The following is a 16096-nucleotide window of genomic DNA, read 5'->3' as shown; positions in this document are numbered from 1 at the left end:
CGTGAGACGAAACGACGGCACATGGAGCACCGCCACTGTGACGTAGAACCCGCGAGACAAGAAGCACCGCTGGGTCGGCCCGCTGCTCGTTAGACAGACTCTCTCGCCGCCGAGCACAACATCAGGGATACACGTGGCCATACTACCATTCATTGGACGACCCGAGCACGTGACAGAGAGGAATGGAGAAGATGCTGTGGCCCGCGCGTGAGCTGAAGCACGGGTCGCTTAATTGCTGGGTTATGTTGGGGGTATGTTAGGTCAGTAACGCGCATGCGCAGAGGAATATGTGTAATGGTCAGTTGAAAAGGGGCTGTTAATATTCAATTTGGATAGGTAGGCTTATGTTAGTTCAGATTAAATTAGGTCAATGACGCACATGCGAAAATGATCATGCTCACTGGTCAGTTGCAAAGGCGTATATTATCAATGCGCCGGGTTCAGTTGAGTTAGGTTAGGTTAGGTTCGTGCAGTTTTGATGTGCAGACAGCTATGCACGCTGGTCAGGTGCTGAGGGTTATATTATTCTATTGACTTATGTTATGTCGATGACGCTCATACGCAGGTGACAAACAGTCAGGTCCAATGGGGATCTGTTTTCATTAAGCTGAGTTTATTGGGTTAAGTTAGGAGGATATGTTAGGTCTGTGATGCATAAGCACACGATCATGTGCGATTATCATATAATAATAACGAGGTATATTTTCATTCAATGTTTTTGGTTGGGTTCGGTTGGGTCAATGACACTCATGTGGTCACCACCATGCGCAATGGTTAGGTGAAAATGGAGGTTATGTTTTCATTAATTTGGGTTGGGTTACGTTAGGTCAGGTCAGCTCGCTGAAGAAAACGATAGTCAGTTGGAAACCCCGTCAGTAAGACGTAATGGGATTTACTATGGCCAGAATGATGCTTCCAGAAATAGCTTGCACACAGGACTATGCTATAGCCACCCCTCGCTCTTGTTTGACCGCTTATGCTGTGCTATAGAATGGACTGTAAGTACCCCCTTATAGCACATTCGTGGGCTATACAAAGGCGAGATTAATATCCCAGTTAGAAACACCTGTACTGGGCTGTTATGTCGTTTTATACCCTGCCTAAATTTCGCTTTCTATTGTATATAATGGCCAGTATGATATTAAACTTTATTGCTCCAATAATGGGCTATACTGTGGCAATATGGACATTGATATATTGGTCTCAAATCCTGTATTATAAGAATTGTTATAGAACCTGATTCGTCATTTTTATAGCCACGGATCCAACTATCTCTGTGCCCAGTATTATAGACACTGATTGAGGTATCTATATGGCCAATGCTATAGGCATGTATTGAGTGATTTAAATATCATTAATTTTGGGATTAGAAGCGTCTGTACAACCAGTAATATGGGCATATTTACAGACGTCTATGTACTCATTAAGACAGAGTAATAAAAGTGCCCATTACGTACGTAATACAGCGAGATATACAGGCGTCTTTTCAAGCCAGTATTACAGTCATACCCATATAATAGGCAGATGAAAGATATGACGCCCTGAAAAGGTCAGGTTTCATTAGTCTCTATACCCTACATTATAGGCTAGGTTGGATGAGTCCATTTGCCCAGTTACATAAGCTACCTTAGTGTGTATATAGAAAATAATAAAGACACTGTTAGATGTGTCAACATATCTAGGAGGAGCGTCTATAGAGCCACAAATATGGGTTTGGCTATAGGCGTGTATATATAAAAACTAAGGCAAATATAGAAGCGTCTATATTTTCATTGTAGCCAGGAAAATTGCCAGTGATACAAGCGTCAAAGCAGCTAGCAATAGAAGCGGGGTAGATGCGTATACTTCGATCGATACAAACGTAATTAATTATAGCCGATGATACATCCAGTGATAGAGACGTCTTACAGCCAGACATTTTGACATCGACAGAGACGTCTGTATAACCAGGTCTGAAGGCCGGGACATATAAGGTGCAATATACACGTCTGTTCTGCCAGTCTTACAATCATGGACGGAGGTTTCTGTACATAGCCAGTAGTATGCAAATACCCAGTGTACAGCCAATGGCAGAGAACAGCATAGGCAGCATTAGATCCACTTATTTAGACTATAATATGGTCAGATATAGAGGCCTGATACGAGCCATCTGTACCTATTAAGGCTTCTACATAGCCAATATTTTTGGCATGTGTGTTCGCTGCAATGCTGAGAGTAATGGATGCGTCTTTATAGTCAGAGATCACTCTGTAGAGGCACCTCCGCAGCAAGATAATAGTATCAGAGGGACACAGGAATCTTCCACTAAGTTGGACATAGGTTGAGGCGTTTATTTAACCAGTTATATTGGCGGTTACAGGTAACTCTGAATAGGAAGTCATGTAAGCACCGTAGAGTCGCCGATACAGCCAATGAAATGGGCCTGTGTAACCAGAACTGTATATGGACAGAGTATTATTTGCAAGCAAAGAGGTGTTTATATAGCTAGTAACTGAGGCGAATACAGGAACATTTAAAGAGCCATAAATTTAGGCATGGAATTACAATATAAAAGAACCGAAAAGATAGTAATATGAGCATGGAAAGAGTCAGTTAATTGGATGGGTATTCCTTAGTCTACACCACATAGAGTAATGTGGGCAGATGTACAGGAATCTGTGTCTAGTAATGTAAGTAGGTTTAGAGGCGTCAAAACAGACAGTAGTTTAGGAATGAATTCAGACTCATTTTCAGACGACTATGTGTAAGGATGAAATGTCTATGTGTAAGGCAGGGTGACCAGACAAATGCGCACACGACAAAACCACACGAAAATTGCGCACAGAAAGAGCCCACTGTCATAAATGCTCACACGAAAATTACCCACACGGACAAATGCTCACATGGACGAATGCCCACACTCACAATACTATAAAGTAATCAGCCGCGTTAACTGGTTACCGTAGTAAACCGACGTTTCGGAAACGTATTCAATAAAATTTTCTCGGGAAATCAGCCACGTTAACTGGTTACCGTAGGAAACCGGCGTTTCAGTAATAAAATCTTCTCGGGCAATCAGCCGCGTTAACTTGTTACTGTAGTAAACCAACGTTTCAGGAACAAATTCCGTAGTAAACCGACGTTTTGAGAACAAATTCAATAAAATCTCGGGCAATCAGTCGCCTTAACTGGTTACCGTAGTAAACCGACGTTTTGGGAACTGTCCCCATCTTCAGGGTTTGTTCCCGAAACGTCGGTTTACTAAGGTAACCAGTTAACGCAGCTGATTGCCCGAGAAAATTTTATTGAATATGTTCCAGAAACGTCGGTTTACTATGGTAACCAGTTAACGCGGCTGATTACTTTATGGTATTGTGAATGTGGGCATTCGTCCATGAGAGCATTCTAACGTGTGAGCATTTGTCTGTGAGTATTTATCAGTGTGTGCATTCGTCAGTGTGAGCATTTGTCCGTGTGGGTAATTTTCGTGTGAGCATTTATGAGTGGGCTTTTTTTCTGTGCGCAATTTTCGTGTACGGTTTTGTCATGGAACCGTAATACAGTATGGGAAATGATAGTAGCTTATGTAGAATGCAAGTGTCAGAATCATTAAGCTGTATGTACTTCCTAATTTGTTAATAATAAAGTTCGGAAAGTGGGTTAAACAGGCGAAGATATATTTTTATTCTGAATTTATTTTCTTGCATTCTTTAAGGATATATTTAGTGGCTTCTACCTCTTCAGTAACCTTTATTCCTGGTGTTCCCAATCAACATATCTGGTTCTAATATTTTTGTATACAAGTCTCAGTAAATTTGTTTCTGTTGATGGAAGTCAAAGGAATTAAGAGAAATTGTAATAAATAAAACAATTTTTGAGTTTTAACAGCAACATACGTTTATTTTCACTGAGCGGGAATTACAAGCAATGGTACAAGAGCATTGTTACTGCATGCTGTTCGTTCTGGGCTAGAATCATTTACAAATCAGACATCGAGACACACACCTGTTTCTCCATAACTCTACAGTAAGCATATTGGTGTTGCCATTTCTGTATTCTTGATATCAGCCTGTATTTCTCAAATAAAAATTTCTCTAGCATTCTTCAAATGACTGCACTACATTACATCCGTAACAAAATAAATTAAGGACATACGGAGAAATGAAAGTCCCCCTAACAATTGTGGTATTCACTCATACAACTATTCGTAACAGCCATCATATAGCATTATCAAATATTTTATTGAGCAAAAATGTAGGTACATCATTACAAATTTAAACGCCTTACTGAACAAACCGACATACCCCTGAGCCAAAATTATACACGATGATAATTTTTGTTTATGCTAATTAAATTTCGATTCATCACTGGTTGTAAGATAAACTTACAAAAATTAATTATCATCCAGCTCATAAATACTTTAAACATTTTGTCTTTTAGAAAATTAACTGGCTTTCCAACACATCCATTAAATCTTCTTAACATTCACTCTACTGGCAGACAAGCCCATCTTAACCCAGTGACGAGACCCTTCTTGGATTTTTTTTAAATCAAGGTATTTTATCCAGCCCATAATCACTTGCATTATTCCCCTTCGACCTCGGAACATGACTCATCCGGATATAACGACTGTTTCCAGAAAGACGTTCTGTATGTAACTGAGTTGTTATGAAAAGTTTATTATAAACTGCTACTTCACTTGTCGACAGGCGTACTCTGCTAGCACGGTGAAGTCAGCATGTTATAAGAATTATCACTCAGTGCACTTAAGAAGTGTGATTCATTACGAATTGGGAAAGTGAGTCTGTTTTTTGGAACAGAATCTCTTACTATAAGGAACAGCCTGCAGTAACAAAGTCTATGTTTTCACACAATCTAGTATACAGTAAAAACAATTTTCATACGAACATGAAGGTATGGAATTCTTTTAATATTACAGAGCTTCATAAACCTCTCCAAGAAATTTGGAAACAGAAAATATCTGTATACGTCAATAGATGGGAAAAAAAGCAATGAAAAATCCAGCGATTCAGAAATTCAATATTACAAATAATTTGTTAACACTGAATATGGAGCAGATCAAGAGAAAACAGCATTCAATATTTTCGATCTTACTCCACTTTTTACTGCCCTGTTTCTTGTAAAAAAATACAAGCGTCCCCTTATCTTGCATGTTGCTTTTCTTTTCAGTTGAAAATGTTATGCCTTAATCGACCACAGCATAACAGATGGAAGAATTGTTACAAGACGTGCTCACAATGCTGGCGATACAGTTTGCACAATGATGCTAATCGCAACAATTACACATTATAATAGAATGTCAATCCTATAATTCTCACCTTCCTGATCGCTCATCTGAGTTTTTTAAACATTCAAAGCGTCTATTTTTTGTTGACAATTTTACAAATTGTTGGTGCGCCATGTTACACAAAATATACAATAATCATATATGTTTTCGCAGTTCAACGAAGCGTGACTGTACAAACACTAAAAAGTCTATTTGTTGGAAATAAATTCCTTCTTCCTTGTTCTCAATGGAGTGCAGTTAAGATTAAGAAAGGAAGGGCGTACAAGAGGAATGTATTTAGAATGAAGGACACAAATAAGGGCAAAGCTAAGATCAAAAATTAACCACAGAAAGTCATATTTTGTACATAATACGTACAGTTATTACCATAATTAAGTGATCGTTGCATGATTTTGAAGAGAAAAAATAGTCAACGACACTTTTTTTTAAATATATACATGAGAAATTAATTATTTCGCTGTGTTTTAAAAATTAACAGAAGGAAATAAATGTTCTTTTCTCATATTTAAAAAAAAATTCCCACATCGTCCACCCTTCTTCGCTCAGTTGACTCGAGGCGAAGTTTTATGCAGAAGGAATGAAAAAAAAAATGAAGTACGTCATGGTTCAAGTTCCCTTTCATTGAAATGAAATTTAAGAAATACTAAAAATATTATCTTACTCCATTCTAACAATTACAAATAATCTGTTACAAATCTAACATTTATCATTTAACAATGGGGATGGGATCTATATTCTACAGTCTACGGACACAGCTCAACTAAATTTACGTTTATAATAATTTCATAAAACCCACCTAACGTTTTGTTATTTCAATCAAGGTGACGTCAACAATCATACCATTTAAACAAAAGGGACTTGGAGCCAATCAGTACACACACAAAACATTCATTCAGTTACACTGGCGCGTAAATTCAAGTCTTGTCTCTACTAGATGAGAATCACTGTACATAGCCAGTCTTTGAAAAATACTGCGTTCACTTTGTATTAGGATTAACATTTTGTAATTTTTCTCTTTTTTTGTGTTTTATGTATGTATATACTTATATGTAGAGGAAAAAATGGAAGCAAGAGAAAACAAACTTTTCATTCACATAGAAAAACATTTAACGTCAATATGTTATCCGACACCATGAACATTGATTCAGTTCAGTGTGCGGAGAAAACTTGGAATATAGATTATACTGATACTCGTTTGCTTAGAGAAGGAAAAATTGTTGATCACATTACTGATCGAGGGCGCAACCCATTCACAGCAAGACGAACATTCGTGTTGCTTAATATATATATTCTGGTTGCTGTATGATGTTTTTTTTAAACACTGAAATGAGGAGGAAACAAAATCTGTAATCACCCCACCACGATTTGTTTAGGTTTTTTTTTGTTTTCTCGTCAAATACATAGGCTAGTGTTGCACGAAGTTGCAAACACACCGAATCATCTGCGACTATCTTCCTGTTCAATATATGTTCAAGTTGGCATCATCTTTATAAAATATACCATTCAATAATTTATCTTTTTTGAAAAGAAGTAACATACGAACATTAAAGTCTTTGTTAAGACGTTAATGTGATGTATATGGAAAGAACGGAAGTGCGTAACACTGTAAATGGGAGAGCGAAAATGTAAAGACTGCTAAAAGAAACTGGCCCCGTTATTTATTGACTGTGTACCAGCCAAAATATTTACTTTTTTTTTCTTTCAATATCTTATGCCACAAATACATATTTTGGCAGTGATGAGAAGTGTTATAATTTTGGCATTTCCGATGGGAAAGGAAGCTAGTTGTGTCTCTTCATATGCAGGGCCAGATGATCGGAGCGAGAGAAACATCGATCGCAGTGGCGACATTTGAATGGTTTGGCGCCAGTGTGTTTCCTGTAGTGACGGGTCAGCTCGTCCGACCTCGCAAACCTCCACTCGCAGCCATCCCAAGAGCATTTGTACGGCTTCTCGCCTGCAAACACAAAGACAACATATTTAATCTTACTCATCCACCTCCACGTATCGTGTATGTTTAGTGGGACATCAACGATTCAAACCGCAAGTGTTGTTGTTGGTGATGGTCATGGTGATCGTGGTGGGTGACGACGTGTTGACGGTTATTGTAGTGGTGGTCGTTGTGTTGGTCCAGCCGCTGGCCGTGGAATGTTGAGCTGGTGGTGGTCGTGATATTGGTTGTATTGCTGCTGGTAGTGCTGGTGATCGTCGTGGCCTTGGTGTATCACCAAGGCCACGTGGTCAGTGTAGTAGCGCTGGTGGTGGTTGTGGTGGTAGTATTGTTGGTCGTGCTGGTAGTCTTGTTGGTGGTGGTCGTGATGTGGTTTTCGTCATGATTGTGGTGGAGATCGTGGTAGTGGTCTTAGTCGCAGTGGTGGTCGTGGTGTTCGAGGTAGTAGTGATGGTAGCGGAAGTGGTGGTAGTAGTAGCAGTGATGGTAGTTACAGAGGTCGTAGTGGTGGTTTTGGGCGATAATTGTGGGCGATGTGCTCGTGGTCGTAGTGACGATAGTCATACTGCTGGTCACTGTGGTGGTAGTAGTGGTGGTCGTGTTGGTGATGGTAGCAGTGGTGGTTGTCTTTGAAGAGGTTGTGGTGGTCGCGATAATCGTAGTCGTGGTGGTGATGGTCGAGATCGTATTTGTAGTAGTAGTGGTATAGTGATCGTGCTGGTGGTGGTCGCTGTGGTCGTGGTCGTAGAGACGGTCGTGCTGGTGCTGCTAGCGGTGGTAATCGTGTTGGTCGTGATCGTATTGTTGGTCGTGGTATTGGTGGTAGTGTTAGTCGTAGTCGTGTTTGTGGGTGTCTTGGAAGTAATGGCCGTGGTGCTGGTGATTATGGTTGTACGGGTGGTGGTACCGGTAGCCGTGGTAGTGGTTGTGTTAGTGTTAGGGATTGTGGTGTGGTGTTTGCAGTGGTGGTGTCGTGGTGATGGTCGTGGAGGTGGCCGTTGTCAATGGTGGTCGCGGTGATGTGAAGATTGCCATGGTAATGGCAGTTTGTGGTAGTGATGGTCGTAGTAGAGGTATGGTCGTGGTGGTAGTGGTCATGATATTGGTCGCCAAGGTGGTCGTGGAAGTGACAGTCGTCGTGCAACTCGTGGTCACAGTGATGGTGGTGGTCGTGCTGTTGGTGGGCGTGGTATTGGTGGTTGTGGCAGTGTTTGTGGTTGTTGCCGTGATCGTGGTGGTGGTGGTGTTTGTGGAGATCGTGGTAATAGTGGTCATGGTGGTCTCGAGGTGGAGGTGGTGGTAGTTATGGTAGTGGCTGTGATGGTTGTGGTGGAAGCGATGGTAGTGTTCGTGGCGGTCGTGGTAGTAGTGTTAGTCCTTGTGGTCATGGTGGTTATCGTGGTTATGGTGGTAATCGTTGTTGTGGTGGCTGTGGTGCTCGTTGTGGTGGTAGTGATGGTCGTCGTAGTGGTACTGATGAACGTGCTTGTTGTGTTGGTCGTGAGGGTAATGGATGTACTCCTTTTGCTTGGACGTCACGGTTATGGTGATATTGGTGGTGGTGGACGTCGTGGTGTTGTTCGTGGGGGTCATGTTGGAATTGGTGGTGGTCGTGCTGGTGGCTGTAGTGTAATTGTTGGTTGTCTTTATTGTGGTGGTCGTGGTGGAAGTGAAGGTGATCGCTGTGTTAGTGGTGAAGGTCGTGTTGCAGAAGGTCATGGCGCTGTGTCTGGTCCTGGTGGTGGTCACACTGGTGGCGGTAGTATCGTAGTTGTGGTGTTGTTGATCGTAGTGACTGCGGAGGTTGTGGCGGCCGTGATCGTGATGATGTTCATAAGGTGGTTGCATTATTCGTGGTGTGGTGTGTCGTGGTCGTAGTGGTAGTTGTAATGGTGGTGGTGTTCGTGGTGGTTATGGTTGTTGTGGAGGTTGTCGTGGTAGTGGCGAAGGTGTTGGTGGTGGTTGTGGGCATGGTGATCGTAAAGACGGTAGTCATAATAGTGGTCCAGGTGCGGATGATGGTTGTCGTCCTATTGATGGTAATCGTGGTTGTGGTCGTATTGGTCGTCATGGCAGTGGTCATGGTGGTGCTAGTGCTAGTGTCGTGGTGGTCGTGCTGATAGTGGTGGTGGACACGGAGTTGATTGTGGTGGTCGTGGTTGTCGTGCAGATCTTGGTGCTCGTGGTGGTGGTCTTGGTGTTCGCTGTCGTAGTGGTAGTGGTCATTGTGAACGTGGTGGTGGCAGTGATCTTGGTGAAAGATTATGGTCGAGTTTGGACTGGTGTCCGTCGTCGTGGTAGTAGTCGTGGCTTCTGCCGGTGAGGGTGACTGGTGGATCGACTTTAAAAATTCGAAATTTTTTCAAAAAGTTCGGAAATGTCATAAAGAAAATAACCAAAAATTTTCGAAAATGTTGAAAAACATTTTAAAGTTGAAATTTTTGAAAAAAAGTTGTTTTGTACGTTATTCAACATTTTCCTACATTTTTTGATTTTTCGATTTTTTTCTTCAAAATTCTTCCAACCCGGTATCTCCTCAACCATGTCTCCCTGACCGGGGTCTCTGACGAACCAGGTCCCTGCCTAAGCTGGACCCGATCTGTGCCGGACCCGGTCTCTGGCCAACTCGGTCCCTGCTGAACCCAGTCGCTCTCGAACGAGAGCTCTCTACCGGCCGCGTTCTCTACACTACCAGGTATATGCAGCACTTGGTCTGTGCCGGACTGGGTCCCTGCCGTACTCGGTCTCTGTCAGACCCAGCTTCTACCGGTGAGATTGAATGGTGTATCATCTTACAAAATTCGAAAAATTTTCAAAATATTAAACATTTTCAAGATTTAGAATATAATTCAAAAAATTCAAAAAGTTCGGAAATGTCATAAAAAGCAAAATAAGTAAAAAATTCGAAATTTGTCAAAAAAAATTGAAGTTGATATTTTTCAAAATTCTCCAAACCCGATATCTGCAGGTCGATGTGTGCCTGACCGGGTCTCTGACGGACTCGGTCTGTACCCAGCGAGTCTAAGCCCGAGCCGGCCACTCCCAGACTCGAACTCTGCCGGACCCAGTCTCTGCTGCACCAGCTCTGCAAGAACCGGTCTCTACCCAACCCGGTCTCTACATTATCCATTCTCTGTATGACCCTGTTTCTGTCGGACGCGGTCTCTGCCGGACACGGCCTGTCGGACAGGCCGGTGGATCGACTTCCAAAATTCGAAAATTTTTCTAAATTTTTAAAAAAATTCAAAAAGCAGAGAAATGTCAATAGAAACGAAAATAACTAAAAATCCTAACTATTTGGAAAAAATTTTGAACTTGAAATTTTTTAATTTTTGTGCGCTTTATAAACATTTTCGTACTTTTTTGGAATTTTTAATTTTTTGAAAATTTTCAAAATTTTCGAAACATGAAAATCAATAGAAATTTTCAGAATTTAAAAAAAACTTTTTTGACGTTGAATTTTTTTAAACATTTTGAATTTTCTTTTTAAACGTCTCCGCACCCGGTCTCTGCCCGACACTGCAGGACCCGTTATCTGACAGGACCGGTGTCTACCGGACCCGGTCTCTCAGTGGTGGTGTGGTGAAGGTCGTGGATGTGGTCGTGGCGGTCGTTACAATCGTGGAGTTTGTCATGGTATTTGTTTGGTGATGTGCTGGTTGAGGTGGAAGATATGGTCGTCGTTGTGGCGGAGGTGGTAGTCTTGAGAGACGTATTGCTGGTCGTAGTGGTGGTACTTGTTACGTGCTCGTAGCGTTGGTCCTGGAAGTAATTGGTGTAATGGAGGTGCTGAACGTGGTAATTGTGGTCGTCAGGGCTGTGGTGGTATTTGTGGTGATTTTGGTGGTGTTCGTGAGGGTCATGGATTTGGCTGTCGCGGTGATGGTGGCTAAGGTGTTAGTTGTCTTCCTGGTGGTGGTTATAGAGTTGGTCGTGGTGGTCGTGAAGTTCGTAGTGGTGATAGTAATGATGGATGTGGTGGTGGTGGTGGATGTGTTGGTATTGGTGGTCTTTATGGTAGTGGTGGTGATGGTTGTGGTGTTGGTCGTGGTGCTGATGGTGATGTTTGTAAGCGAGATGGTCATGTCGGTCGCGGTAATGGCAATGGTGGTCGTGGTTGTAGTGCTGGTCGTGCAGTAGTGGTGTGGAGCTCGCACTGGTGATGTGGAAATTGTCGTGGTTGTCCAGACGGAGGTTGTCAAGGTAAAGGTGGTGGTGTTCATGGTGGTCGTACTGGTAAAGGTTATGGTGGTCGAAGCGGTCGTGGTCGTAGTGATAGTGTGGTGGTGCTCGTGGTGTTTGTTGTATAAAGGTGCTCGAATTGGTGGTGTCGTGGTTGACATGATAATGGCGGTGGTGTTGGTGGATGTGATGGTCGTGGTGGAAATTGTGGTGGTCGTACTGGTGGTCTTCGTGGTTTTGGTAGTTGTGATGATCGTGGTGGTGGTGGTGATCGTGGTCGTGGTGTTGGTGGTTGTGGCAGTGTTTGTAATCGTTGTGGTGGTGATTACGGTTGTGGTCGAAAGACTGGTGATTGTGGTGTTGGTTGTGGCGGTGGTAGTGGTTGTGGTCGTAGTGGTGGAAGTAGGGTGGTCGTAGTGTTAGTCGTGGTAGTAACCGTGTTAGTGGAGGTCGCGCTCATGCTATATGTTATGGTGGACGTGGCTGTGGTCCTGGTTATGTTCGTGGTGGTGGCAGAGGTGATCATGATAGTGGTGCTGCTTCTGTTGAGGTGGTCGTGATGGTGGTAGTGGTAGCCGTGTTAGAGGGAGTCGCGGTGGTGGCGGTCGCGAAGGTGGTGGTAGTCATGGTCGTGTTGGGTATCGTCGTGTTGGTGTTCATGGTTGTTATAGTGGTGGTAGTGTTTGAGGTGGTCAATGTGGTGGTTGTGGTCGAGGTACTGTTTTCGGTATGTCTGAACGTGGTGGCAGTAGTATTGTGTTAGTGGTGGTCGTTGTCGTTGCGGTGATGGAAATGACGGTGGTGATGGTCACAGTGGTGCGGGGGAAGTCGTGTCGACGTAGGTCATCTATTCGTTGTTGTTGTTGATGTTGGTTATAGTTTTGCTCGTAGTGTCGGTGGTCATCGCGGCCTTGGTGGCTATCCTGTTGGTGGTCGTGGTTTTAGCGGTGATGGTGCTCATAGTGTTGTTCTTGATAGTAGTGGTGGTGGTAGTCATACGGGACCGTTGAGGTGGCCGGTGTTCGTGTTCGTAGTGTTGGTCGTCGGGGTGGTGGTTGTACTCGTGCTGGTCGTGGTAGTTGTGGTGGTTGTCGTCGCAGTTGTGGTGGTGGTGATGGTGTTGCGGGTATTGGTGGTGTTGATGGTCTTTGCGGTCTTGGTTGTGGTCATGGTGATGGCCGTCAAGGTTATGGTTATGGTGGTGCGGTCGTGTTCGTCGTGGTGTTCTAGGTGGTGGTCGTAGTCATACGCATGGTCTTGGAGTTGGTTGTGTTAGTGAACGTGGTGGTCGTGTCGGTTTTGGTAGTGTTGACTGTAGTTATGGTGTTCGTCGTGATGAACGTATTGGTGGTGCTCGTAGTAGTGGTCGTGGTGGTGGTGTTGGCGGCCATAATTGTGCTGGTGGTAGCTGCGGTGGTGGTTGTGGTGATCGTTTTCATTTTGGTGGTTTGATAGCGGTCGTCGTCATGGTGCTGTATGTAGTGGTGGTGGTAGCAGTAGTAATATTATTGGTGTTCGTAATTGTGGTGATATTCGTGGTGGTGGTCGTCGTAACAGTGCTCTTATTGGTCGTGGTGATATTCATGACGGTGGGTACGTTGGTCGTCGTGGTAGGTGTATTGATGGTGGTCATGTTAATGGTGGTTGTGGTAGTCTATGTCGTGGTATTGGTGGTCTTGGAGGATATCTTTGTGTTGGTCGTGGTGGTGGTCTTGGTGGTGCTCATGGTGGTTGTCGTGATAGTGGTCGCGGTTGTGTTGGTCGTTGTCACGGTGGTGGTAGTGGTGGCGGTGGTGTTCGTCCGGGTCGTTTGGTTATCGTGGTCGTGGTACTGGTGATGGTTGCAGTAGTGCCCTTAGTATTGGTCGTCGTGCTAGTCGGTTTGGTAGTCGTGGTCATGGTGGTGATATTTGTGGTAGTGGTGATTGCCGTAATCGTGTTCATAGTCCCAATCGCGGTGGATGTTGTGCTCGTATTCGTGGTGTTAGTGGTGGTGGTAGTCGTAGATGTTGCGGTTGTATTAGCAGTCCTGGTGGTAATCATTGTGGCTTTCGTGGGGGTGGTGGTTGTGGTCGTGGTGGTGGTGGTCGTGGTGATCGTCGTGTTGGTCGTGGTGGATGTGGTGATGGTGGTAGGGCCGGTGGTCGTCGTGTTGTTCTTTGTGGTGGAGTTAGTGGTGGTGGTGGTGGTTGTTGTATTGGGGGTGTTGATCGTCGTGGTGGTCGTGGTTATGGTGGTGGTGGGTTGTGGCAGAGTTTGTGGTAGCGGTGGTACTCGTGGTGGTGATGTTCGTGATGGTGGTAGCGTTGGTGGTGGTAAAGCTGTTGGTCATGATCGTGGTTATGTTTGTAGTGGTCACTATAATGGCGGTGGTTGTGGTCTTCGTGGTGGACGTGTTGGTTTTTTTGGTGGTGCTCGTTGCACTCCTGATGGTGGACGTGGTGGTCGTGGTGTTGTGTGTCTGCGCTCGAACGCGCGCGGGAGCGTGCATGCATGCTTGTATGTATGGATGCATGTATGTGTAAATATGTACGTACGTATGTTTGTGCTTAGGTTGGCGTGTATGTGTGCAAAATAACCAGAGCTGTGAAGAACATAATTTCAAATAAAAACACATTATATTAGACATTATTAAACTACCCGTCAAGAATGACGGATAAGTCTAAAGTACTTAACACAATCATAAGTATCATATAATGTTGAAAATCGCTTAAGAACATTACTAAGGTAACGGTTATATGAACACACATTTATACAGCTCAAAATGCCTTATTAGCAAATGATCACCAACCGAGTACTTGCTTATTGTACAAATCAAGTATAAAAGTCTCATAAAATGGTTTTGCTCTCATCACTAAGCACCCAACCCAATGAAACAGACTTCTCCTTGAGAATGCAATAAATAATATGTTCACGTAATCAAGAAATGTCCCACCTTGTATGGAACTGGAGCCAGATAGACCCTATATTATGACATCAATAATATCGCGAGCACCACATTCTAAAGGTCTCCATGTTCGTAATATTTATGGTAGAAGTTTAAAAGTGGGCATACAAGTATCAAATAGGAGAACATCGTATATGAAAACAGCTTCACGTGACATATATATACACAAACCGAATGAATTGCTAGGAGTAATGTAAAACATGTATAAACAAGGATGCTACAATAAACACAAGCGAATGGTATATTTCCCAGCTTAAGCTTCGTAAGAGGAGAAACACTGCCCTGGCAGTTAAACCATCTCCCTCATTTCCTGTATCGACGAGTTTACAGAGTCAAAGGATTAACAATGTACGCTTGGCGCCCCAATTAGGAAACTAGAAGCTGTTGTTGCGGAACTGGACTTACTGAATATCCCTAACAGCACGAAGCTATTAGGCTATCAATTGCTTTCAAGAGCGGTGCTCTGAGATGATATGCTATCGGTGACCAAATGAATCCCACCGACTTCTTTTCAGAAATTTAAATTACGTTATTAAACTGGAAACGTTAGGCACAACATATATGAACATGACTACTAATCAAAACGCTGCAGAGTAACTAAGTACGCTGATAATACCGTTTTATTTAATTTACGTTCGGTCTATTTGATGACGCTGTAAGCGGCTCAGATTATGAAAAGACGAATGGATGGAAACGATCGTTGCCACACGTAAGAAATTTTCCTGGCATTTGCCTCAAGTAAGGAAACTCATGAAAAATCTCGGTAACTATGAGAAAAGGACCACCTCAAATCGAAACAAGACTCGACAGCGATATTCCGTAATGATATTGTTACATTTGTATATATCCATATAGTTTAACCAATTGAATTTTCGTTCCTATCGGACAAACACAAACCCTAACTAACTAAACAACTAGGTGACTTACGGAACCCGACGGTTTATCACCGAATTAACCAAATTCCTCCACCGGACCCTGTCACGGCCTAACATCCAGTCTCTTTCAACTCCTATCTCCCATACATCCCGTCTGAGATTATCCTCCCATCTACGTCTAGGTCTCCCCAGCGGTCTCTTCACCTCAGGCTTCCCGACCAATACCCGGTGAACACATCATACCACATCCATGTGTGCGACATGCGCCGCCCATCTCATTCTTCTCGACTTAATCACCCTGACAATATTGTGTGAGAAGTACAGATTTTTAAGCTTATCATTATGCAGTTTTCTTCATACCCCATCGCCTTCTCTCTTAGGCCCAAATATCCTCCTCAACACCCGATTCTCAAACACCTGGAATCCGTGTTCCTCCCTCAGAGTGATAGACCATGCTTCGCACAAGCAGACAAAATTACTGTTTTGTATATTTTAATCTTCAGGTTCTTAGATATCAGACGGGAAAACAAAATATTTTGACCTGAGAAGTAGCAAGCATTTCCGGAATTTAGTCTCCTCCTAACTTCCTCGTGAATATCATTTTCATTTGTTATTGTTGTTCCTCACTATTTGAACGTTCTCACACTTTCAAAGGATTTATTAGCCACCCTAATATGATTTTGTCCGCTGGTCTGCTGATGACGAGATACTAACATGTACTTAGTTTTTTCTAAAATTATATCTAGTCCAACCTGTCTACCAACCTCTAATAAAACTTCTGTGTTCCTCTTTATTGTATTTACGTCGTCACCCAACAAATTAACATAATCAGCATACGCCAATAGCTGATGTAT

The 16096-nt window shown here is 43.0% G+C and overlaps 1 protein-coding gene and 1 pseudogene across 2 annotated transcripts in view; both read right to left on the bottom strand.

Moving 5' to 3' along the window:
• Positions 1 to 3850: 3850 nt before the first annotated feature.
• The window catches only part of LOC110828453 (Krueppel-like factor 6), a 617820-nt gene continuing 605574 nt past the window's right edge, over positions 3851 to 16096 (bottom strand). For both annotated transcript variants that reach the window (XM_087347255.1, XM_087347257.1), the window contains exon 3: positions 3851 to 7244. In XM_087347255.1, coding sequence (XP_087203381.1) covers positions 7069 to 7244 — 176 coding nt within the window. In that variant the 3' untranslated portion in view covers positions 3851 to 7068. The remainder of the gene's footprint in view (positions 7245 to 16096) is intronic.
• Positions 7263 to 15221, bottom strand: LOC147874049 (uncharacterized; annotated as a pseudogene).

The sequence above is a fragment of the Zootermopsis nevadensis genome, unplaced genomic scaffold (genome assembly GCF_977971745.1).
Source record: "Zootermopsis nevadensis isolate Lab colony 2312 unplaced genomic scaffold, Znev_1.0 Znev_ptg000011l, whole genome shotgun sequence".
Taxonomy (NCBI): Eukaryota; Metazoa; Arthropoda; class Insecta; order Blattodea; family Termopsidae; genus Zootermopsis; species Zootermopsis nevadensis.
Note: the sequence above shows the minus strand (reverse complement) of the source record. Positions and strands in the feature narration are given on the sequence as shown.